This window comes from Mobula hypostoma, chromosome 23, assembly GCF_963921235.1.
Source record: "Mobula hypostoma chromosome 23, sMobHyp1.1, whole genome shotgun sequence".
NCBI classification, from domain to species: domain Eukaryota; kingdom Metazoa; phylum Chordata; class Chondrichthyes; order Myliobatiformes; family Myliobatidae; genus Mobula; species Mobula hypostoma.
In genome coordinates this window covers 39,948,261-39,969,644 of record NC_086119.1, presented here as the reverse complement: position 1 = coordinate 39,969,644, position 21,384 = coordinate 39,948,261, and the positions used below count along the sequence as shown (strand labels likewise).

Here is a 21,384-nt window from a genome sequence, read left to right as displayed (position 1 = left end):
TGTGCTGACTTCTTGTTCAGTCCCTGCCTTTCCAAATGTATATTAATTCTTTGCCCTGGGGATGAGGGGCTTATCTTGTTAGGAAAGAATGAGAGCTGATCTCATTGAAACATAAGTGCTGAAGTGACTTTACAAAATCGATGTTTCTTCTGATGAAGGAGTAGGGAAATAGGGAGTACGTTCTCAGGACAGACACTCAAACTCTTAAAACTGAAAATAAAATTTCTTCTCTCATTTAGTTTTTTAAAGATTGGGATTGAAAGAATTTTTGATGTAGGGCAATTGAGATTTGTTGGGATCAAACAACAAAATGGAATAAAGGCTAAAGATTAAATCAATCATGATCTTATTCAATAGTGGTGTCAGCTTAAGGACTGTACGATCAATCCCTGCACCTAGTTCTTTTGCCCATGTAATCTGTTTGCAAGACTCCTTCCCTCTTTCTGTCTACATTAATAGAATCCTTTTGAACTATGACTTTTGCTGTTTTGGACGCAAACAACAGGAATTCTGCAGATGCTGGAAATTCAAGCAACATACATCAAAGTTGCTGGTGAACACAGCAGGCCAAGCAGCATCTATAGGAAGAGGCGCAGTCGACGTTTCAGGCCTAGACCCTTCGTCAGGACTAACTGAAGGAAGAGTGAGTAAGGGATTTGAAAGCTGGAGGGGGAGGGGGAGATGCAAAATGATAGGAGAAGACAGGAGGGGGAGGGATAGAGCCGAGAGCTGGACAGGTGATAGGCAAAAGGGGATACGAGAGGATCATGGGACAGGAGGTTCGGGAAGAAAGACGGGGGGGGTGACCCAGAGGATGGGCAAGAGGTATATTCAGAGGGACAGAGGGAGAAAAAGGAGAGTGAGAGAAAGAAGGTGTGCATAAAAATGAGTAACAGATGGGGTACGAGGGGGAGGTGGGGCCTTAGCGGAAGTTAGAGAAGTCGATGTTCATGCCATCAGGTTGGAGGCTACCCAGACGGAATATAAGGTGTTGTTCCTCCAACCTGAGTGTGGCTTCGTCTTTACAGTAGAGGAGGCCGTGGATAGACATGTCAGAATGGGAATGGGATGTGGAATTAAAATGTGTGGCCACTGGGAGATCCTGCTTTCTCTGGCGGACAGAGCGTAGATGTTCAGCAAAGCAGTCTCCCAGTCTGCGTCGGGTCTCACCAATATATAAAAGGCCACATCGGGAGCACCGGACGCAGTATATCACCCCAGTCGACTCACAGGTGAAGTGATGCCTCACCTGGAAGGACTGTTTGGGGCCCTGAATGGTGGTAAGGGAGGAAGTGTAAGGGCATGTGTAGCACTTGTTCCGCTTACACGGATAAGTGCCAGGAGGGAGATCAGTGGGGAGGGATGGGGGGGACGAATGGACAAGGGAGTTGTGTAGGGAGCGATCCCTGCGGAATGCAGAGGGGGGGGAGGGAAAGATGTGCTTAGTGGTGGGATCCCTTTGGAGGTGGCGGAAGGTACGGAGAATAATATGTTGGACCCGGAGGCTGGTGGGGTGGTAGGTGAGGACCAGGAGAACCCTATTCCTAGTGGGGTGGTGGGAGGATGGAGTGAGAGCAGATGTACGTGAAATGGGGGAGATGCGTTTAAGAGCAGAGTTGATCGTGGAGGAAGGGGAGCCCCTTTCTTTAAAAAATGAAGACATCTCCCTCGTCCTAGAATGAAAAGCCTCATCCTGAGAGCAGATGCGGTGGAGACGGAGGAATTGCGAGAAGGGGATGGTGTTTTTGCAAGAGGCAAGGTGAGGAGAGGAATAGTCCAGATAGCTGTGAGAGTCAGTAGGCTTATAGTAGACATCAGTGGATAAGCTGTCTCCAGAGACAGAGACAGAAAGATCTAGAAAGGGGAGGGAGGTGTCAGAAATGGACCAGGTAAACTTGAGGGCAGGGTGAAAGTTGGAGGCAAAGTTAATAAAGTCAACGAGTTCTGCATGCGTGCAGGAAGCAGCGCCAATGCAGTCGTCGATGTAGCGAAGGAAAAGTGGGGGACAGATACCAGAATAGGCACGGAACATAGATTGTTCCACAAACCCAACAAAAAGGCAGGCATAGCTAGGACCCATATGGGTGCCCATAGCTACACCTTTAGTTTGGAGGAAATGGGAGGAGCAAAAGGAGAAATTATTAAGAGTAAGGACTAATTCCGCTCGACGGAGCAGAGTGGTGGTAGAGGGGAACTGATTAGGTCTGGAATCCAAAAAGAAGCGTAGAGCTTTGAGACCTGTTTTGGAGTTGCTCAGCACCTGCTATCATGACTACAGCATATCATCCTCAAATCACAAATGGAACTCTATTTCCCCTACTTCCACCACCACTATGGAATCTTTGGTTACAATTGGTAGACACTCCCCCTTCTTCCTGTAAATCAGAGTGAATCCTGGTGCCTTGGCCTCAGCTCTTGCTGCATCTCCCGGAAGTTCTTACAAGCTCAACTGCATTCAGCACTATTGAACAGAAGTGAAAACCACTATTCAAACTATACTTGCCTGATTTATTTCTGAGAAGCTTAAAAAAATCTGTTGAAGAGTAAAATGTTTTGAACTATGAGGATGTGTATTTAATTAATTTATACCTTACAGACAGCACATACCTGCATTGAGTGCAAACCTTTCATATAATATAAAATGGCAGAATTACTTGTCAAACCTGAAAAGTTAACCTGTCTTTTATTAATGCAAGTTGATGTGCTCTCAGCTTTCAGCTTGGCAGCTTCAAGTACAGTGCTGCCCACTAGAGGTTTGCTGAGAAGTTCCAGTGCACTCAAACGATGGACTGGAAGGATGCTATGCACATTGGCCAAAGTGCATGGAACCAGTTGTAATTGTAGCCCAAAGCAGAATGGTAAAAGACAAGGCATTGTGCTTTTGGCAGGCGAATATGTGCCACCTGATCCTCCACTGCCAAAGCTGGGAGGGTGTTGAGCTGAGATCACGAGTGTGACTTGCATAATGTTGTGTTGGGAACAGGGACAAGGAATGGTGGTAGTCATTGTAGATCGAGGGCACCTTGTTGATCACAGCCAGGAGCTTATTGTGGGGAGTACAACATTCCAGAATATTCTCTCAGGTAATGGTGGGTTGGGTTGGTTCAATAGTTCCAGTTAATGTCCGAGAAATGTATGCAATATACATATGTCCTGAAATTCTTGTTCTTCACAGACATCCACAAAAACAGAAGTGCTCCAAAGAATGAGTGACACTTAAAATGTTAGAACCCCAAAGACCCCCTATTTCCCTCTCACACACACAAGCAGTAGCAAAACAAAGGCCCTCCCCAACCCCGCACACTTCCACAAAAGAGCATCAGCATCCTCCACCCACCAAACATGCAATAGCAAAGGCCCTCATAAAGGCCATGATCTGCAGTATAACAAAAACTAATCATTCACCTGACAATTCGACATGCTGCAGGCTTTCTCTCTCTCCCTAGTAAAGGAAAAAAGAAGCCTCCACTCTCACAGCGAGAAGGGAGACATAATAAGACAATTCTTTGATTTACAGTGTTAAAAGTCTGTTGCACTGCTTTTTTCCCCCCGAGTTTTCTGCTCAGAGACTTGGCAACAAACTCTCCCCCTCCAATGAGAGAGAGAGAGTGCGCGCACATGATTCGCCAAATACAGAGCATCTGACAGTTCCCAATGTTCTGTTTTCTGATGCAATGCTTCAGTTAGTGGCAGCGGCTAGAATCAACCTGTGCACAGGGCTGCGAAACCTCAGAATGCTGAAGGTACACTCGCTTTCTAGGCCGTGTCCTTGACATATTGAAAAGTGGCCGGTCGTGAACCTGAGGAATAGGTCCCACCACTGCAAAGAACCGAAGACTGAGGAAAAAGAGAGACATCAAAGGTAGAAGTTAAGCTGTTTCCGTAAATGAACATGAAGGAGTCGCCACTGGGTGCCATTGTAACTCTCTCTTGCCTACGTTGGTGGGGAAGCAAGTTCAGAAGGCACAAAGGAGAGCATAAAATTGTTGGCAGGTTGGCCAGGATCATGACTGGCAGATTAGAGAATTTTAGTTATTTATCTTTTATTTATTTATTGAGATATAGCACAGAATAGCCCCCTCCAGCCCTTCAAGTCGTGCTGCCCAGCAACCCCTGATTTAGCCCTAGCCTAATCACAGGGCAATCTACAATGACCAATTAACCTATCAACCAGTAGGTCTTTGGGCTGTGGGAGGAAACTGGAGCACCCGGAGGAAACCCACGTGGCCACAGGACAACGTACAAAGTCCTTACAGACAGTGGTAGGAAATGAACCTAGGTCATCAGTACTGTAAAACATTGTACTCTCCATTACGCCACAATGCTGCCCTGAATGAGCAATGAAGGGCAGTGTGCTATTATTTTGTTGTGAATTCCAAGGATTTTTGTAAGTGCTTCACTCATCCTCTGATCTCCCAGTTTGGCAATGCAGTTTTATATCCACATTGCCCAGCCAGTACCAGTTCTGGGCATCCCCTGAATAATGTGTTTGAAGTTCCTTTTCAAAATTTCAAGAGGAGTCCATCTTGGAGAATGCCATCCTCACACATGCACTGATGTGGATATCACAACAATTAGTGCCTGCAAAATGATTTAACAGTAGATACAGCCATTTTTCAATTTGCAACAGAAGAATCAATTTTCAATTGCATTATGATGAAAGAAAGAGCACCATAGAATGAAACTTCCAAGCATTACTGTAGGCTGTATGCTTTGAATCTACTGTGTCATTACTAGCCAGCAGGTGGCATCTCAACAGGCTTTATGGTGATTAAGGTACAGTACAGTACTCCCTGTTTCTCAGGCTAATTTCCCAAGCATTCATCTATAGCCTCATTGATGTGCTCGTTCTTTCTTTGTGGGCTTAAATGGGAGCCATATGACCACAATGGGCAGCACTTCCAAAGTAAATTCAACCATTCAATCTTGAACCAGCTGGTATACACCTAGTCACTAGATTTAGCAACACTGATCACTTTGCACCAAAACACATATACATTTGTTTTGATTGTGTTCTTTCTTGCAAAATAGTGTGCGTTATGCTTAATTTATATTATTTTCTTGTGAGTGCTGCTTATATCATTCTATGTGCCTGTGATGCTGTTGCAGTTTTTCATTGCAGCTTGTCCATGGTTGTTCATTCATCATTGACGTCGATGAGGACTTCGACACCATTATGATGGTGTCGAGACTAGCGCATGATTTGGATTTAAGTGAGGGAGAGTTGCGCAGCATCAGCCTCACTCTGTCTTCCCAATTCCCATCTGGATCCAGTGGCAAGACAGATCTTGTCCATAAGGCAATTGACTTTGACATATCAATGCAGTTTTCGACTAGAGGCTCTCTACCCTCCATGGAGTGTTGCAAAGAGTAAAGGAGTCAGATGATACCTGGGCTTTATGGAATTTTAAAATTCACTGAGACAATCAAAAAAACTGCAATGCTGAAAGAGTTCTAATGAAAGGTCCTGACTCAAAACATTTCATTTTCCACAGTACTACCTGACCTGCTTTCCAGCATTTTCATTTTGGGTGTGAAGATCAGCTGGTTATACTGAATTTGGAGTGATTAATATGGAGGTTCTTTACACTCGTCCTATTCAACCTTGTCTGCTATAAATAATTAGAATGTATAATAATTTTATTTCTCATTCTAAGCCTAGCTCATACTGTTGCTAACCAACAATGGCCGACTATCCCCATTATTGCACTGGGGGGGGTGGTCACAGTCCTTCCTCTTTCCTTTGGCCCCCTCATTCAGCATTAGCCGTTGCCATCAGTGCGAGTTGGGCTTGTTGTAATGCCCCGCTCCAGCACAACGTATCTTTGAAGAATCTCAGCACTCAAACTTACCTGTCTCATTGTTGTTGCCATCACTTCAAATTTCAAAGTAAATTTTATTACCAGAGTACATATATGTCGCCACCTACAACCCTGAGATTGTACACTCAGCAAATCTATAGAAAAGTAACTACAACAGGATCAATGAAAGATCAAGTAGAGTGCACAAGACAATAAACTGTGCAAATGCAAATATAAATAAGTAGCAATAAATAACAAGAACATGAAATAACAAGATAAAGTGTCCTTGAAGTGAGATCATTGATTGTGGGAACATCTCAATGGATGGGGAAGTGAGTATAGTTATCCCTTTTGTTCAAGAGCCTGATGGTTGAGGGGTAGTAACTGTTCTTGAACCTGGTCGTGCGAGTCCTGAGGCTCTTGTACCTTCCACCTGATGGCAGCAGTGAGAAAAGAGCACAGCCTGGGTGGGGAGGATCTCTGATGATGGATTTTGCTTTCCTACGACAGTGTTTCATGTAGATGAAACTTGAACTCTAGATAGGTAACAATAAGAACATGATGGAAAAAAACAAGGAATTGACTTTCAAAACATTGTGTGCCAATTTATCTTTTGCACTTCTTGTTTGACGTTACATAAAATTAATGTTCCCTCTTGTTTTTACCTGTTTTATGGATGTCCCAATGCCTCAGTTTCACTTTCTTTGTGCCAGGGCTGCGATCTGTTTGGCGTGGATTTACGTATATGCAGAATGTTTATGAGGGCTATTGCTGAAACGGTAGGGAAGAGGGTGAAATTATAATGCTTTTCTTGATAATTTTCAGTCATTCAAAAGCCCAATCATGCCCCATATTTCCACTCGTCCAATTACATTTGCATCAAGCCCACTTGTCTATCTGATTAAAGGGATTAGATTCGAGTAGAGCCCTGCCTTCACCGCCCCATCTGCTACCGTCATTTCACTTTCATCAACGAGGCGTAACTTTAGGCTCCCATCCAACAACCAATATCCTGAAGTAAAGGAAGAGAAATTGCAAACAAATTGCTTGCTTGTAGATAGCACAATTTACAGCCTTTAGCAACTAAGAGAGCAGCAGGTGACTGTTTGAGCTGACTGTAGCATCCTTTTCTTGTGCAAATACAGACATCTTATGAGTGATGGGGCTGCCTCAAACAAAAGCCATTGACTGGAATTCCTCCTCAAGATTAGTTAGGAAAATATAAACAGCCTTGAACATCAAGCTTTGTCTTTGTGACATCATTTTGGCATGAATTTTATTAAATGTGAACACAAACATTAATAAATTCATTACAATGAGATATATTTTAAACATTCATAGTTACAATGTAATATATCAACCCCACCCAGAACCCAGTGCCCAAACTCTTACCGACACTGTGAAACTAAAAATGATACACATTTCTCCTGCATCCCAACATGTTTAATGGCCTCTACCTGTGCTGAAAGATCCCCTTTACCAACACCAGCTTCTCTCCTACTTGGATTTTCACCAGTAACTAATTTGTAGATGAAATATTATTTTCCCCATCCAGAAATTGCTCCCCCCCCAAACAAAATCAAATAATTTAAGAAAAACGATTCTAAAGAATATTCAACTGCCTTTTCCAGTCTAGTGAAAACAGTCTAATTATTTCACATCTCTCCATCTGGTTATACTTTCTCACCTCCAGTGTCATCCTGTACCACTTGGCTCAAATATCTTATTTTCTCTGAAAAAGGGCATTGCCAATATATTAACTTTCAAGGCATTATGCACTTTTACCATGTTCAGTTCATCTGCAGTCTTCAAATTCTTCCCATCAAGTGCTGTTCAGTCTTTTATTTTTCAATATGCATTAACCATTAGATACCTATTTCCATCTCTCTTTGTATTAAAAAAACTCTACTCTTGTTCTCTTCACTGTTGATAAAGTCTTGACTTGATGCGGGATTCAACACAAAATTTCCATCCACAGATGCTGCATGACTATTGAGTTCATCCAGCATATGGTTTGAATCTTCACTTGAGTGCAATCTGCAAAATATTCATGTTGCAATCCCCAAATACTAACTTAAACAATCTATGAAAAGAGAACAAAAATTGATTGGGCTGAGTATTTCACTTACAACTCTCCACCACTTTATACTACCCCCATCAAATCAAACATTTTTAATTCACTTTTCTATTACTGCTGTGCCAGTAACTCCACACTATAAACTGACTTTTGCCTTTTGCTGTGATAGATGTTCGATTAAGGATGACAATGGAGCCAGCGTTTATGTTGACTATAGGAAGGGTGTTGAGGATTTGGAGAGGGTGCAGAAGAGGTTTGCTAGGATACTGCCTAGTTTAGAGGGCATGTGGTTTAATGAGGGAGGGGAGGGAACGTCGACTCAGACCATGAGAGGTCTGCGTCAGGCATTTTCATACCTTACAAGGTGCAGGTTGGAAGTCTGTGTGGGGCACCACTCCTCGCACAGAGACTAGAGCAATGTGTGATTAAGTGCCTTGCTCAAGGGAACAAACATGCTGCCACAGCTGAGGCTCGAACTGGCGACCTTCAGATCCTAGACAAATGCCTTAACCACTTGGCCACGTGCCCAACACAAATGAGATGCTGGATAAACTTGGGTTGTTTTCTCTGGAGCAGTGGAGGCTGAGGGAAGATCTGATAGAGTTTTATAAGATTATGAGAGGCATAGATAGACTAGACAGGGAATATCTTTTTCCCAGGGTAGAAATGTCTAATACCAGAGGGCATGCATTGAAAGTGAAAGGCGGTAGGTTCAAAGGGGATGTGAGGGGTTTTTTTTTACTCAGAGAGTGTAGATGCCTGGAATGCGCTGCCTGGTATGGTGGTAAATACATTAGAGGCTTTTAAGAGACACTACATGAATATGAGGAAGATGGAGGGATATGGACATAATGTAGGTAGGAGGGATTTGTTTTTGTTTCTTTTTAATTTACCTTTTAGCTGGTTCATCAGAACATTGTGGGCCAAAGGGCCTGTTCCTGTGCTGTACTGTTCCATATTCTAATCTCTATCAAACCATCCCTCTTTGAAATGTCTGTGTCTGCATGCTTGATATGTTGAATGAGACTTTAATACAAGATCAGCTCTCTCTCCTGAGACTGTGGTATTATTTTGAAGAAGAGCAGAGCGCTCTTCCTTTTGTCTGAGCTGCTGCCTCTTTCATGCTTCACCTGAAACAAATTTTCTATTCACCATCACACTTATTCATTCATGTTCCAAAAATTAGCTGCCGCATGCCCTGTGACGGATACCACATAAAAAGAATCATTAGCTGCCACTGGGATTGCCTATAATAAAATGCCCCAGATAAATGCAAATCTTTCTGATTGGAAAAGTAATTAGGAAATCTAAGTATGCTCACAGACTGGATATCTGGAGGAAGGCCAGTAGCTGTGGGGCTGAGTCTGAGCAAGGATTTAATTCCCTTAGAAAGGGAAGGAGGAGTCTTAGGAGAATCAATGTTCACCAGGTTTACTCAGTTGATGTTAAAATGATTGAAATTGTCCAGACATTTGTTTTCATTTTCAGTCAAAATACATATATATTGTGTTATTTTCCTGGTAGTTTTATTCTATTTATGAAAACTGCAGTGAACCACAGCTTTACAATCCTTGGGATCAAATGGGCATGTGGCAGAGAAGTGCAGTCCTAAAATGGTTAACTGCGCTCTGTTGAACAAAAGCAGCACGTCCAGTTGTCACACCCAAGCACAAAAACAGTCATTAAGCTTCATCTCCCTGATGAAGTGACACCAGTGACCCATACGTGTACCACAGCCCGTTTGGGGGAGGGGTTAGGGAAATCTCACACCCCGTGAACTTACTAATAATCCTACTGCAGACACAATAGTCATCCGGCTAGTCATTTTCTCCTTGGTCCCCACACCTTGTAAAGGTCACCTTCATATCTCTTGATGGTGGAAATTCCCCTTCACATCAGGAACACCACGGCAACACAGGAAATTCAAATTTCACATCTATTGCCACATATGTTTCACTTGATCATATCTTTAGCTCTAGTGTGCTAATTTCACCCGGTTACACGGCAAGGTGAAATTCCAGCAATAATTGCAGACTGCAGCCATGTTACCAAAGGGTGATGTTGCTCGTTTATGTTTTAAGGGGGAGGTTGGAGTTCACCTGTTCCTCTCTCACAAATTAGGAAAGTGGGAACATGCTTTTTACCCGCAAGGTCATATTCATGGTTCCAAGAAACAGCCTCAACATTTGCTAAATTGTAAGTTGTTAGACCCTGCCCCCCCAGAATTAAGTGAGAGGGCAATCCTCAACAATATTGTGTACATACCAATTGTAGATAAGATCAACGGGAACTGACATTTAATGAGTGGAGGGACGATAGGAACTGGGGATCCAGCAAGTGGTGAGACCATGGGAACTAGGGATTCTGTGAGTGATGGAATCATGGGAACTGGGGCGCTGGCAACTAGTGGGACCACGGGAACTGGGGCACTGGTGACAGGTTGGTCTGTGGATCAGAGGACGTAAGAAGCGGTGGGAATCATGGGAATTGGGGTCCAGCGAGTGGTGGAACCTTGGTAACTGGGGACGTGGCGAGAGGTGGGAATCAATGGGAACCGAGGTGTGGGGAGTATTTGGGCCATGGGAACAGGAAATCTGGCCTGTGATGGGATCACAGGAACTGGGGTCTCAGTGAGTGGTGGGACCATGGGAACTGGGATGTGGGGAGTAGTGGGACCATGGGAACTAGGGCATGGGGAGTAGTGGGACCAGGGGAACTGGGATCCCAGTGAGTGGTGGGACCACAGGAACTGGGGCATTGGGAGTATTGGGACAATGGCAACTGGGGCATGAGGAATGGTGGGATTGCAGGAACTGGGACATGGGGAGTGGTTGTCCCACAGGAACTGGGATCCCAGTGACTAGGGCATGGGGAATGGTGGGACTGCGGGAAGTGGGACATGGGGATTGGTGAGAGTGTGGGAACTGGGATCCTAGTGAGTGATAGGACCAAGGGAACTAGGGATCTGGTGAGTGGTGGGAATCACGGGAACTGGGATCACAGTGAGTGGTGGAACCACAGGAACTGGGGCATTGGGAGTATTGAAGCAAAGGGAACTGGAGCACGGGGATTGTTGAGACTGTGGGAACTGCGATCCCAGTGAGTGGTGGCACTATGGGAACTGGGGCATGGGGAGTGGTGGGACCAAGGAGAACTGGAATATGGGGAGTGGTGGGACTAAGGAGAACTGGGATATGGGGAGTGGTTGGACTAAGGGAACTGCGATCCCGGTGAGTGGTGGGAATTATGGGCATGGGGAGTGGTGGAACGGTGGGAACTAGGATCACAGGAACTGGTACATGGTGAAAGATGGCTAGATCTTAATCTCATTGAGTAAAATGTAGAGTTAACATTTTGGAGGAATTTGTTATTTACTTCCATTGATTCCTACTCCATGTTCCAAAGACGGAAGGCACAGCCCAGTCAGGTTGACTTCTTGGGGGAGAATGCTCAACTTAACGGTTTAATACATGATCAGAGGTTGCGGTGCACATTCAGGATACTGTATGTCAATCAGTTTATACTGTTGAAAGCAAATGATATGGTCTCGCTGTCAGTGAGTGACACTGTCTCCTTTATTAGTGAGTCAATCTTTGCCCCCTCCACACCACATTATCAATCGACTTCTTCCCTGCTGAGTGCCACAGTCTCCCTCATCGACTGCCACAATTTATCCTTTATGCTGTAATATCACAGCCTCTGTCAGTGAGCGACAGCTAACCCACTTTCACTCTTTAATGCAATTCACTCTATGAGTGAGTTACACATGCACCCCGCGTTAACGAATGATGGATTCCTTCTGTGCCATTGTTGTGTATCAACTTACGCAGACTTTATTCCTTGATCTCTATCCAACTACCTGATGGATATAGATTATTTGAAACTTATGAAATTGTTCTGGGGGTGAATTCTGAGTTTCACATTAATATGAAGTTGTTTCAGGGTTTGATGAAATGTGTCACACTTGATGACATACTTTTGGCATGGAAATCTCTGATTGTATCAAAGTCTGAGGTTTCGACTTCTCTGGTATTCTTGCAAGTTTTGCAGCCAACCAGAACACAAAGGATGGCTAGAAACTGTGCATTGTAAGCCTCAAGACCTTACCTAGCTGAATCTCGCTCCAGCCACATCTCAGAACAGTAGGACTGAATGTCACACAAGATATACAGCATGGAGCGGACAATAAGAACTCTCTTATTACTGAGTGCAGTCTCCTCTCTGCTTGAAGTTTTCATGGCTAGGTCACAGTAATACGAACATTGACCTCTTTCTGCATTAAGAACGTTCTCTATCAGTGCACAGATGTGCTTTCCCCAGGTATGTGTCAAACTGGAGGGCAGGGAAGAGCAGTCACACACAGTGACATATCAGGGCACTTCCCTTACATAAATTTAAATGTAAGGTTAAGGGTGAAGTACAGTAAAATGTGAGGATATTTACTGCAAATAAAAGAAAAACACAACTGTCTTGAAATTGGATCAGACCCATTTAGAGGGATCTTGTGCCTTTATAAATTTATGTAACGAAAGTGCCTTGAAATGATACTGCTGAGTTCCCTAACTAAACATTTGTTCCCTAACAAGTGTTCAGTCTCAGGATGCATATTTTTGTGGGGTATCACATGAGTCACTGCTATGTTGTTAGCAGGCTGATTGCCTGAAAGACTTACTAGATCCTAAAGAACTTCTACCCAGGCCAGACAAAATGCAGCCCCATTTAAAAAAAAACATGCCAAAGAGGTAAAGGGAAAATGTGATCTTCACTGTGTGTGGCTGCCATCCTTTGTGTTCTGGTTGGCTGCAAAACTTGCAAGAATACCAGAGAAGTTGAAACCTCAGACTTTGATACAATCAGAGATTTCCATGCCAAAAGTATGTCATCAAGTGTGACACATTTCATCAAACCCTGAAACAACTTCATATCAATGTGAAACTCAGAATTCACCCCCAGAACAATTTCATAAGTTTCAAATAATCTATATCCATCAAGTAGTTGGATAGAGATCAAGGAATAAAGTCTGCGTAAGTTGATACACAACAATGGCACGGAAGGAATCCATCATTCGTTAACGCGGGGTGCATGTGTAACTCACTCATAGGGTGAATTGCATCAAAGAATGAAAGTGGGTTAGCTGTCACTCGCTGACAGATGTTACAGTTCTTTGTCTTCCTCACAACTCAGTTTCCTATCTTGTGTATCATCAAATAGTTCAAACGTATAACATAACAATTACCTTTATTCTAAATCATTTATATGGATTGTATTAATCTGAAGGCCTGGTGCTAATCTATGTGGGAACCCACCAGTAATAGTCTGCAACTTGCAGATAACTCGCTCACTCTACCTTTGTTTTATCAAACCCTCTTTCAGGAGTTCTGAGATAACATGTCTAGACTGTCGCTTCCGATCCCTGGAACTCCTCCAAATTACTCGGTCATACTTGGTCAGTGGTCAGGTGTTATAATTAGTGAACTAGAGTTCCTTGATCATGATTGAGTCTGAACAAGGATCTGAAGTGTTCTCAAATTTGATGCCAGGGCATCAAAGGTTATGGTGAGAAGGCGGGGGAGTGGGACTAAATGGGAGAATGGATCAGCTCATGATAAAATGAAAGAGCAGACTCGACGGGCCGAATGGCCAACTTCTGCTCCTTTGTCTTATGGTCTTATGGTCAAATTCTGCAACACAAGAGATTCTGCAGATGCTGGAAATCCAAAGCAACACACACACAAAATGGTGAAGGCACTGAGCAGGTCTGGGAGTTATCTACGGAAATGAATAAACCATCGATGTTTCGGGATGAGATCCTTCTTCAGGACTGGAAAGGAAGAGGGATAACACCAGAATAAAAAGGTGGGGGGAGGGGAAGGAAGACTAGCTAGAAGGTGATAGGTGAAGCCAGGCGGGTGGGAAAGGTTAAGGGCTGGAGAAGAAAGAATCTGTTAGGAGAGGAGAGTGTATCATAGGAGAAAGGGAAGAAGGAAGGGCACCAGGGAGAGGTGATAAGCAGGTGAGGAGAAGAGGTAAGAGGCTGGAGTGGGGAACAGAGGAAGAGGGAAGGGGGTGAAGAAAAAGAAACAGAAAAAGAATATAGAAATCTATATTCATGCCATCATGCTGGAGGCTACCTAGGCGGAATATGAAGTGTTGCTCCTGTCAGAATGGGAATGGGGATAAGAATTAAAATGGTTGGCCACTAGGAAATTCTGCTTTTGGTGGATGGAACAGAGGTGTTCGACAAAGCAATCCCACAGTTTACGGTGGGTCTCACCAATGTAGAGGAGGCCACATCAGGAGCGCCAGATACAATTGACGACCCCAACAGATTCGAAGGTAAAGTGTTGCCTCACCTGGAAGGACTGTTTGCAGCCCTGAATGGAGGTAAGGGAGAAGATGAATGGGCAGGTGTAGCATTTCTGACACTTGCAGGGATATGCGCCAGGAGGGAGACTCATGGAGAGGGATGATTGGACAAGGGAATCACAGAGAGAGTGGTCTCTGTGGAAAGCAGAGAGTTGGTGGGGGCGGGGGGAGGTAAAGATGTGTTAGGTGGTAGGATTTCATTGAAGGTGACGTAAGTTGTGGAGAATGGCTTGTTGGGTGCAGAGGCACAGTGAGGAGAAGAGGAACTCTATCCTTGTTAAGGCGGTGGGAAGCTGGGATGAGGGCAAATGGAGGAGTGGCGGCTGAGCGGAGCATCAATGTTGGAGGAAGAGAAATGCAGTTCTTTGAAGAAGAAGGACATCTCTGATGTTTTGAAAAAGGACATTTCTGATGTCCTTCTGCAATCTAATGTTCCAGAGAGCAATGTGATTGGTGACCTAGAGAGTGATCTTGTGTCCCTGGGTTGTGAACTAGTACCCCTGGACAGAGACCTACAGTTTCTGGAAGGCAAGCTATTGTGTTAAGCATTGATTTGCTGTTTCTAGATAGTGATGTTGTGACTCAGGATAATGATCTGTTGGATTTGGATCGGGATCTTAAGTCTCCTTGCAGCAGTAACTTGAAAGTATTCAAAAGCTGCTGAGAGACAAAGGGTAATCGACATAGTGCGAAACGCTTCCAAATAACGAATTTTTCACATCGAAAAGATACGTTGATCCTTTATTATGAAACCAGCAAAGAACAATCTTGTAGCGATAAAAAACTAACTTAATGATGTAATGATCTTAGCATTTAAATCAGCATAACTAAGAATTCCAATAAGCAATATAACTATGCGATACTAAGTTTAATTAGTGTTCCAATATGTGAAGTTAGCGACTTAAGCGAAGTTTGCCTAACTAATTCGCAGTTAACAAAGTAATAACATTTTCTGTGGCTCATTCCTTCTGGCTAACCTAAGTAACTAACGCCAAGCGTGAAAATGTAACTATACTCTTTTGCTACCACACCCCAACACACTATACAGACAAAAAATAGATACATGACCCCTGCACTCCTGATACTGACTCTGCAATACTACCTGGACTTAACAACATTAGCGACTCATTGTGCAAATGAAAGGAGCTTAACTACTCCTTAATAGCTACGTCATTTCAATCTATCACATAATTCTCTTTGTTCTGCCATTACCTTCTCCACCTTCACCGTTATTTATAGAAACTTATTTATTTTATTTATTGAGTTACAGCACAAAATGTTCCCTTCCGGCCTCTCGAGCCACACTGCCCAGCAACCCCCTGATTTAATCCTATCTTAATCATGGGATAATTTACGGTGGCCATGTAACCTACCAACCGGTACATCTTTGGACTGTGGGAGGAAACCAGAGCACTTGGAGGAAACCCACACAGTTATGGGGAGAATGTACAAACTCCTTACAGGCCGTGGCAGGAAATGAACCTGGATTGTTTGTATTGTAAAGCGTTGTGCTAACCAATACACTACTGTGTTTTCTCTTTTGCAGTTCTGTAGGGACTTTGGCCTGAAACCATAACTGTTTCTCTTTCCACATACGTTGCCTGAATTTTTTTTAACCATTTCGGTGTTTTTATTTCAGATTATCAGTATCTGCAGTTTCTTGACTTTCACAATCTGCTATCTCTAGATAACAATTTAAAGTCTTGATAGTGATCTATTATATCTGAATGGTAATCCGTTTTCTCACAATGGTGATGTTGAGTCTCTGGATAATAATCTGGGTTCTTTTGATATTGGGTAGCAATGAAGAGTGATCCGGAATCAGCAGAAAAGTCAGGTCTCTCCATTGCCATCTAGTACTATCAAGGTCTCTTGTAATACCCAATTTCACCATTGTGGGATCTTCCTTACTAGCACGTGTCAATAACACAACAGCCAGTACCTTTATTTACTAATATTCTAAAGAATTATATCATTTTTAAAAGGAACTCAAATGATGAGGACACTCCTTTCAGACTTGAAACATAATCTGGAATGTTTAGTTAGAATATAAGTACCTCTAGTTCTTCCATTGCAAGTTACCTTCCCATCTCACACACCCACACACTGCAAGTCATTACTATTTATTCAGCAAAATATCATCATGAAATTTTAAGTACCCTGTTTCTCTCTTCAGTGCAAAGCTCTGCCAGAACCAGAGCCAGAACTTTAGGCGTTGAGTGAAGAGATGAAGAGCGGAACTCTACACTTGGGAAACAACAGAAAAGGCAAAGAGAATGCAGGCAACAGCAAAGCAGCTGAAGTTGCAGAACAAAGCACAACACGACAGTCGATCATTGTGCATGATCCAATGAGAGGCTTAAATCTGTCATTAGTATGAGTTCTGTGAATTCTGACCCTGTTGTAACCTTTATAATTCAACACTTCATCGTCAATTGAGTTTTTTTTTGCAAAGTGGATACCAAACAAACATGTAGTCACCCAACCATGTCTTCAGTAACAGGTTTTTGAGCATTTTTTAACCTGGTTAGCCATTGTCTGCTCTTATACACTTCATAGTTTCTCAAGCGCTTTATCTTAAATCTGGGGTGGCTCTAGCTCCTGATCAATGTTATTGGAAGTCTGAAATTCAATGTTCATGCCTGCAATTGCTCCTCCTCTGACCCTTTCTTCTCTTTACTCTTGATCCCTATCACCCTCTCCCTTTCCTTCTCTACTCTCTGTCTGCCCATAACCAACACAGTGTTTCTACAAGTTCCCCTCCCCACCTATCAGATTCAATCTTCTTCAGCCCTCTCCTATCAGATCCAACCTTCTTCAGCCCTCTCCTATCAGATTCAATCTTATTCAATCCTCTCCTGTCAAATTCAATCTTCTTCAACTCTTCCATCTACTGACATCATTCCCGCTCTCATATCCTCCTTCATTGCCCAGCAACACCCTTCCTCACCAATCACCTGCCAGCTCTTGATCCCCCTTCCCATACCATCTCTCTCCTCTCTAGCTTTCCAGTCTATCTCCCTCCATAGATGCACCCTGATTTGCTGACTTTCTACAGCACCTTGTGTGTTACACATTCCTGTTTTTCTTTGCTGTTTTTCACACAAGTTAACCTATCTGTTTAAACTTGCCAGAAGTCTTCATTGAAATAACAGATTATGTAATTATTCAAAAGGTATATCAAAGGTTGTTATGAACTGAATCAATAATTGACTTGCAATCCATAGGAGTCCACCCTTTTCATAAATGTTACAAATAATGAAAACTTTCTATCCTTCAGAAAAAAAATACTCACCATCTTTTTGCAGTGAGAAAAGGCATTAGGAAACAAACACAACTGCTGCATTTTTGATACAAAAGATCTTTTATTGAAATCACGTTGTACAAAACCGTGCATGTACATGATACATTCCTTCACCATCATTCCTAAAAACCTCAAAACTGGTATTTCTGCTGTGACCTAACTCATTGCCAGTGACACCTCCCAGGCCCTTCCACAATTTGTATCTTTCCTCACAGTGCTTACATGGAATATTGGAACCTCTTCTTTGCCCCAATACCTCTCACTCCGAACACTAAATTTTGGACGATTATTTACCTGCTCTTGAACGCTGGACAATAATGGCATAGAGAGTGAAGGACTGAAGGAAAGATAGAGCAGATAAAGTGGGAACAGTGGAGTTTTGAGAAGCTTAGATAAAGTTGCAAAAGTGTGGGGCCAAAGTGATTCAGCAGAAAGGGAGACTAAACCAAAAACTGGTGTCAGCACTGCATGAGGAAGAACCTGTAAAAAATTGCCTGCCATTTGAAGAGCAAGAAAAATAATTGATATACTCTCTGTGACTTTCACCCAAGGACAATCCGAGACTACAGAGAGCATTAATATTACTTTTCACAGCCAATAAATTACTTCTGAATCACTGTTGCTGTTTGGGAACTGTGGTAAGGTAGAATGTGACTTGAATTTCAGAGAAATCACTTCCATGTTAATAGCAAACTAACTTAGCTACTCACAGATTTAAGCAGTTGCAATTACCATAGTAACCCTTGCAATGATACTTGGTTATGTGTATTTACACATTGCCTCAAGGAATGGCAATTATGTTAAGATCACTGAGGTTACAGAGAGCTGGCACAGGTTCAAAAGATCTTAATGGAGTTATAGAAACATGTGGCAATGAAATGGCATTTGACCATTTGTCCATTCTGGTTGAGAAAGACATCTCTAGTGAAATCTCACTTCTCAAGTCTCAGTTTGTAGTATCATAGTAATAGTCCTAATCAGCTGAGACAAATTGTGGAGTATCTCTCTCAGATTGATTTTCCCTCTAAAATGTATTTCCTTTGTACATCTGGTATATGATGGCATGCAAACCATTATTCTAAGCAACAGGTCCACCAAAGATCAGGGTCAAGCCAGATTTTGTCATTGTTCCAACTCTCTACTCTTTCTTTTTTTGCAGCTCATCTTCAACAAGCTTCCTACTAGAGGGGATGACTAGGAAACTGTTCAACCCACCTTCATTCCAAAGCCAAGTTCAAGGTCATTCTATCCTCAGTCATTGAGCTGCAATGCACTGACAACATTTGCATGTATACATGTCAGAGGCCAGGGTTCCAGACACTGAATCAATCCGCGATATAAATATTACATTTACCACCCTCTACCAACACTGCCCCCCAAAAATAAATGATCATGAAGAAACCTTGGTCGATGTGAAAGCACATCCCAGGTCTCAGAAAGCACCACTTTGCAAAGGGAGACTTTCATGGTTGTTTCCATTGCACCAGCACAGATTTTGGGTTTCAGAGGAAAAGGGTGATTGAAGCTCCAGTCCTCAAACCTGGGGCAAAGGTCATACACTACTAGGTAACAGTGATCCCCACTGTCTTGTATGCTTGACAGACATGATCTATCTACAACAGCAACTCGAAGCACTGGACGAGTACTAACAATGCTGTTTCAGAAAAATCTCTAGGTCCAGAGGCAGAATCAGTTTCCTCTTCCAGGCCAGCAGCTCCAGCTTCTTCTAAATAAAACAAGTGACTTTAAATGAATGGGCTACACCACCAGTTGAAGTTTTGTTACAGAAAGAGATTATCAGAAGAGGAGGAAAAGGACCCTTGAACTTTCTGGAAATCTGATCAATCACCACCTAAAATTGCAGCAGAACATTTTGGCTCCCCAAAATTTCTTCATTGCGGTCATGGAGAAACTCAGCAAAAATGATGGAAGTGGTACTCCATGTCCCAAAATATTCACTCACTGAATTTATCGGGCACCTCATGCTTACCTGTGATCTTTTAGACCCCCACCATTAGGGAGGAGGTACTGCAGCATTAGGACAAGGACTGTCAGGATGGGAAAGAGCTTCTTCCCCCAGCCTAAGGGATTACTGAACTCCCTGGCACCACCCACGTCTCATCACGAATGAAGTATCAGTCACATTATACTGTTTACTCTTTGATTTGTGTTGTAAATGCACCTTATGCTAAATGTCAATCTTCTGGAATATATTTTAGTTTTTGTTAATTTATTTGTGGTAATATTACTTCATGTGTGAGTTATATAGACTGTGTTGTGCACCTTGGTCCAGAGGAACCTTGTTTTACTTAGCAGCATGCATGTATATGGTTGAATGACAATAAACTTGAACTTAGGTACCCTGGATCCTGCTTTGGCCTCATCAGAACTTGCAGACCCTGAATAGAAGCAAGTTGTCATCAGTCCTGAGGGACTGCTTAAGAAGCCCTTTTACATACTTTTTCAGTGTAACGAGGCATTCTGCAAATACACCCAAATCCATGCAATGAGTTTGCCTGACTGGAGAGTGAAAATATTTCTTTACTTTCTGAGCTTCAAGCTTATTGCTGAAATGGCTCTCTCCTTTCATTCCCTATCTAAGGCCCACAATATTTTAGATACTAATTAAGGTTTCGATTGGCTTCCTCGATTCTAAACAACCCCAGGCTATCAGATATTCCTCCACGGCTGATAATTTTTCTCCCAGTTTATAAATCATGACAGTATTATTTTTGGCCTTAAGTAAATATTTTCAACTGGCAGTAGGGTATTCAAGGAATCAGATGCTTCATGAATTTCCTTAGGGTTCCTCTACTTCTCCACAGCAAAGGCTTGTGGACATAATTATTTTTTACTAAATACGCATTAAATTTGTGGCAATAGAGAAGGAAAAGCCTAGAAGAGATTCACCTGCCTTGTCTACATTACACCCAGAGAGTGTTTTAATTCTCTGCCAGTTTACGAGTAGCAGGAGTCATCTGATAAATTTATATTCAGTCAGTTCCCAACTTTTTCTGACATCCCTATCTCGAGAATTTCTTTGAAGCATTTGAAGAAGCACTTCCAGTTTTGCCATCATTAAACAGCAAAACCTTTCCACAATAACTAACAACCTTGACTTCAAATCTAAGTGGAATATTGTTATGGAGTCATAATGTCATACAGCATGGAAACAAGTGCCTTCAGACCAATTTGTCCTGTTCTCGACAAAAAAAAAGCCCTGTGCTCCTTGTGCCTTCTTGATCTTCACATCCTGGAATAATCAAACAAAAACTCCAGAAAAGTCAACCTCCCACACAGCGTTATCATTCACATCATTTAGACTGTAGACTGTCAGACACTGGAGCAAAAGTAGGCCATTCCCTCATGGCTTTATCATTCCTCTCCTCCTCATTCTCCTGTCTGCTCCCCATTAACTTTTGATGCCCTTACTAATCAAGAACCTAACACCTGTTTTAAATATACACAATGACTTGGCCTCTACAGCCATCTGTGACAATTCACCACCCTCTGCCCATATGTGGGTTAGAAACATAGAAACATAGAAAATAGGTGCAGGAGTAGGCCATTCGGCCCTTCGAGCCTGCACCGCCATTTATTATGATCATGGCTGATCATCCAACTCAGAACCCAGCCTTCCCTCCATACCCCGTGACCCCTGTAGCCACAAGGGCCATATCTAACTTCCTTTTAAACATAGCTAATGAACTGGCCTCAACAGTTTGCTGTGGCAGAGAATTCCACAGATTCACCACTCTCTGTGTGAAGAAGTTTTTCCTAACCTCGGTCCTAAAAGGCTTCCCCTCTATCCTCAAACTGTGACCCCTCGTTCTAGA

General features: G+C 42.8%; 1 protein-coding gene across 4 annotated transcripts in view; it reads left to right on the top strand.

Moving 5' to 3' along the window:
- The window catches only part of LOC134336758 (uncharacterized), a 40,364-nt gene extending 18,980 nt beyond the window's left edge, over positions 1 to 21,384 (top strand). For all 4 annotated transcript variants that reach the window (XM_063031204.1, XM_063031203.1, XM_063031202.1 and 1 more), the window contains exon 3: positions 18,708 to 21,384. In XM_063031204.1, coding sequence (XP_062887274.1) covers positions 18,708 to 18,746 — 39 coding nt within the window. In that variant the 3' untranslated portion in view covers positions 18,747 to 21,384. The remainder of the gene's footprint in view (positions 1 to 18,707) is intronic.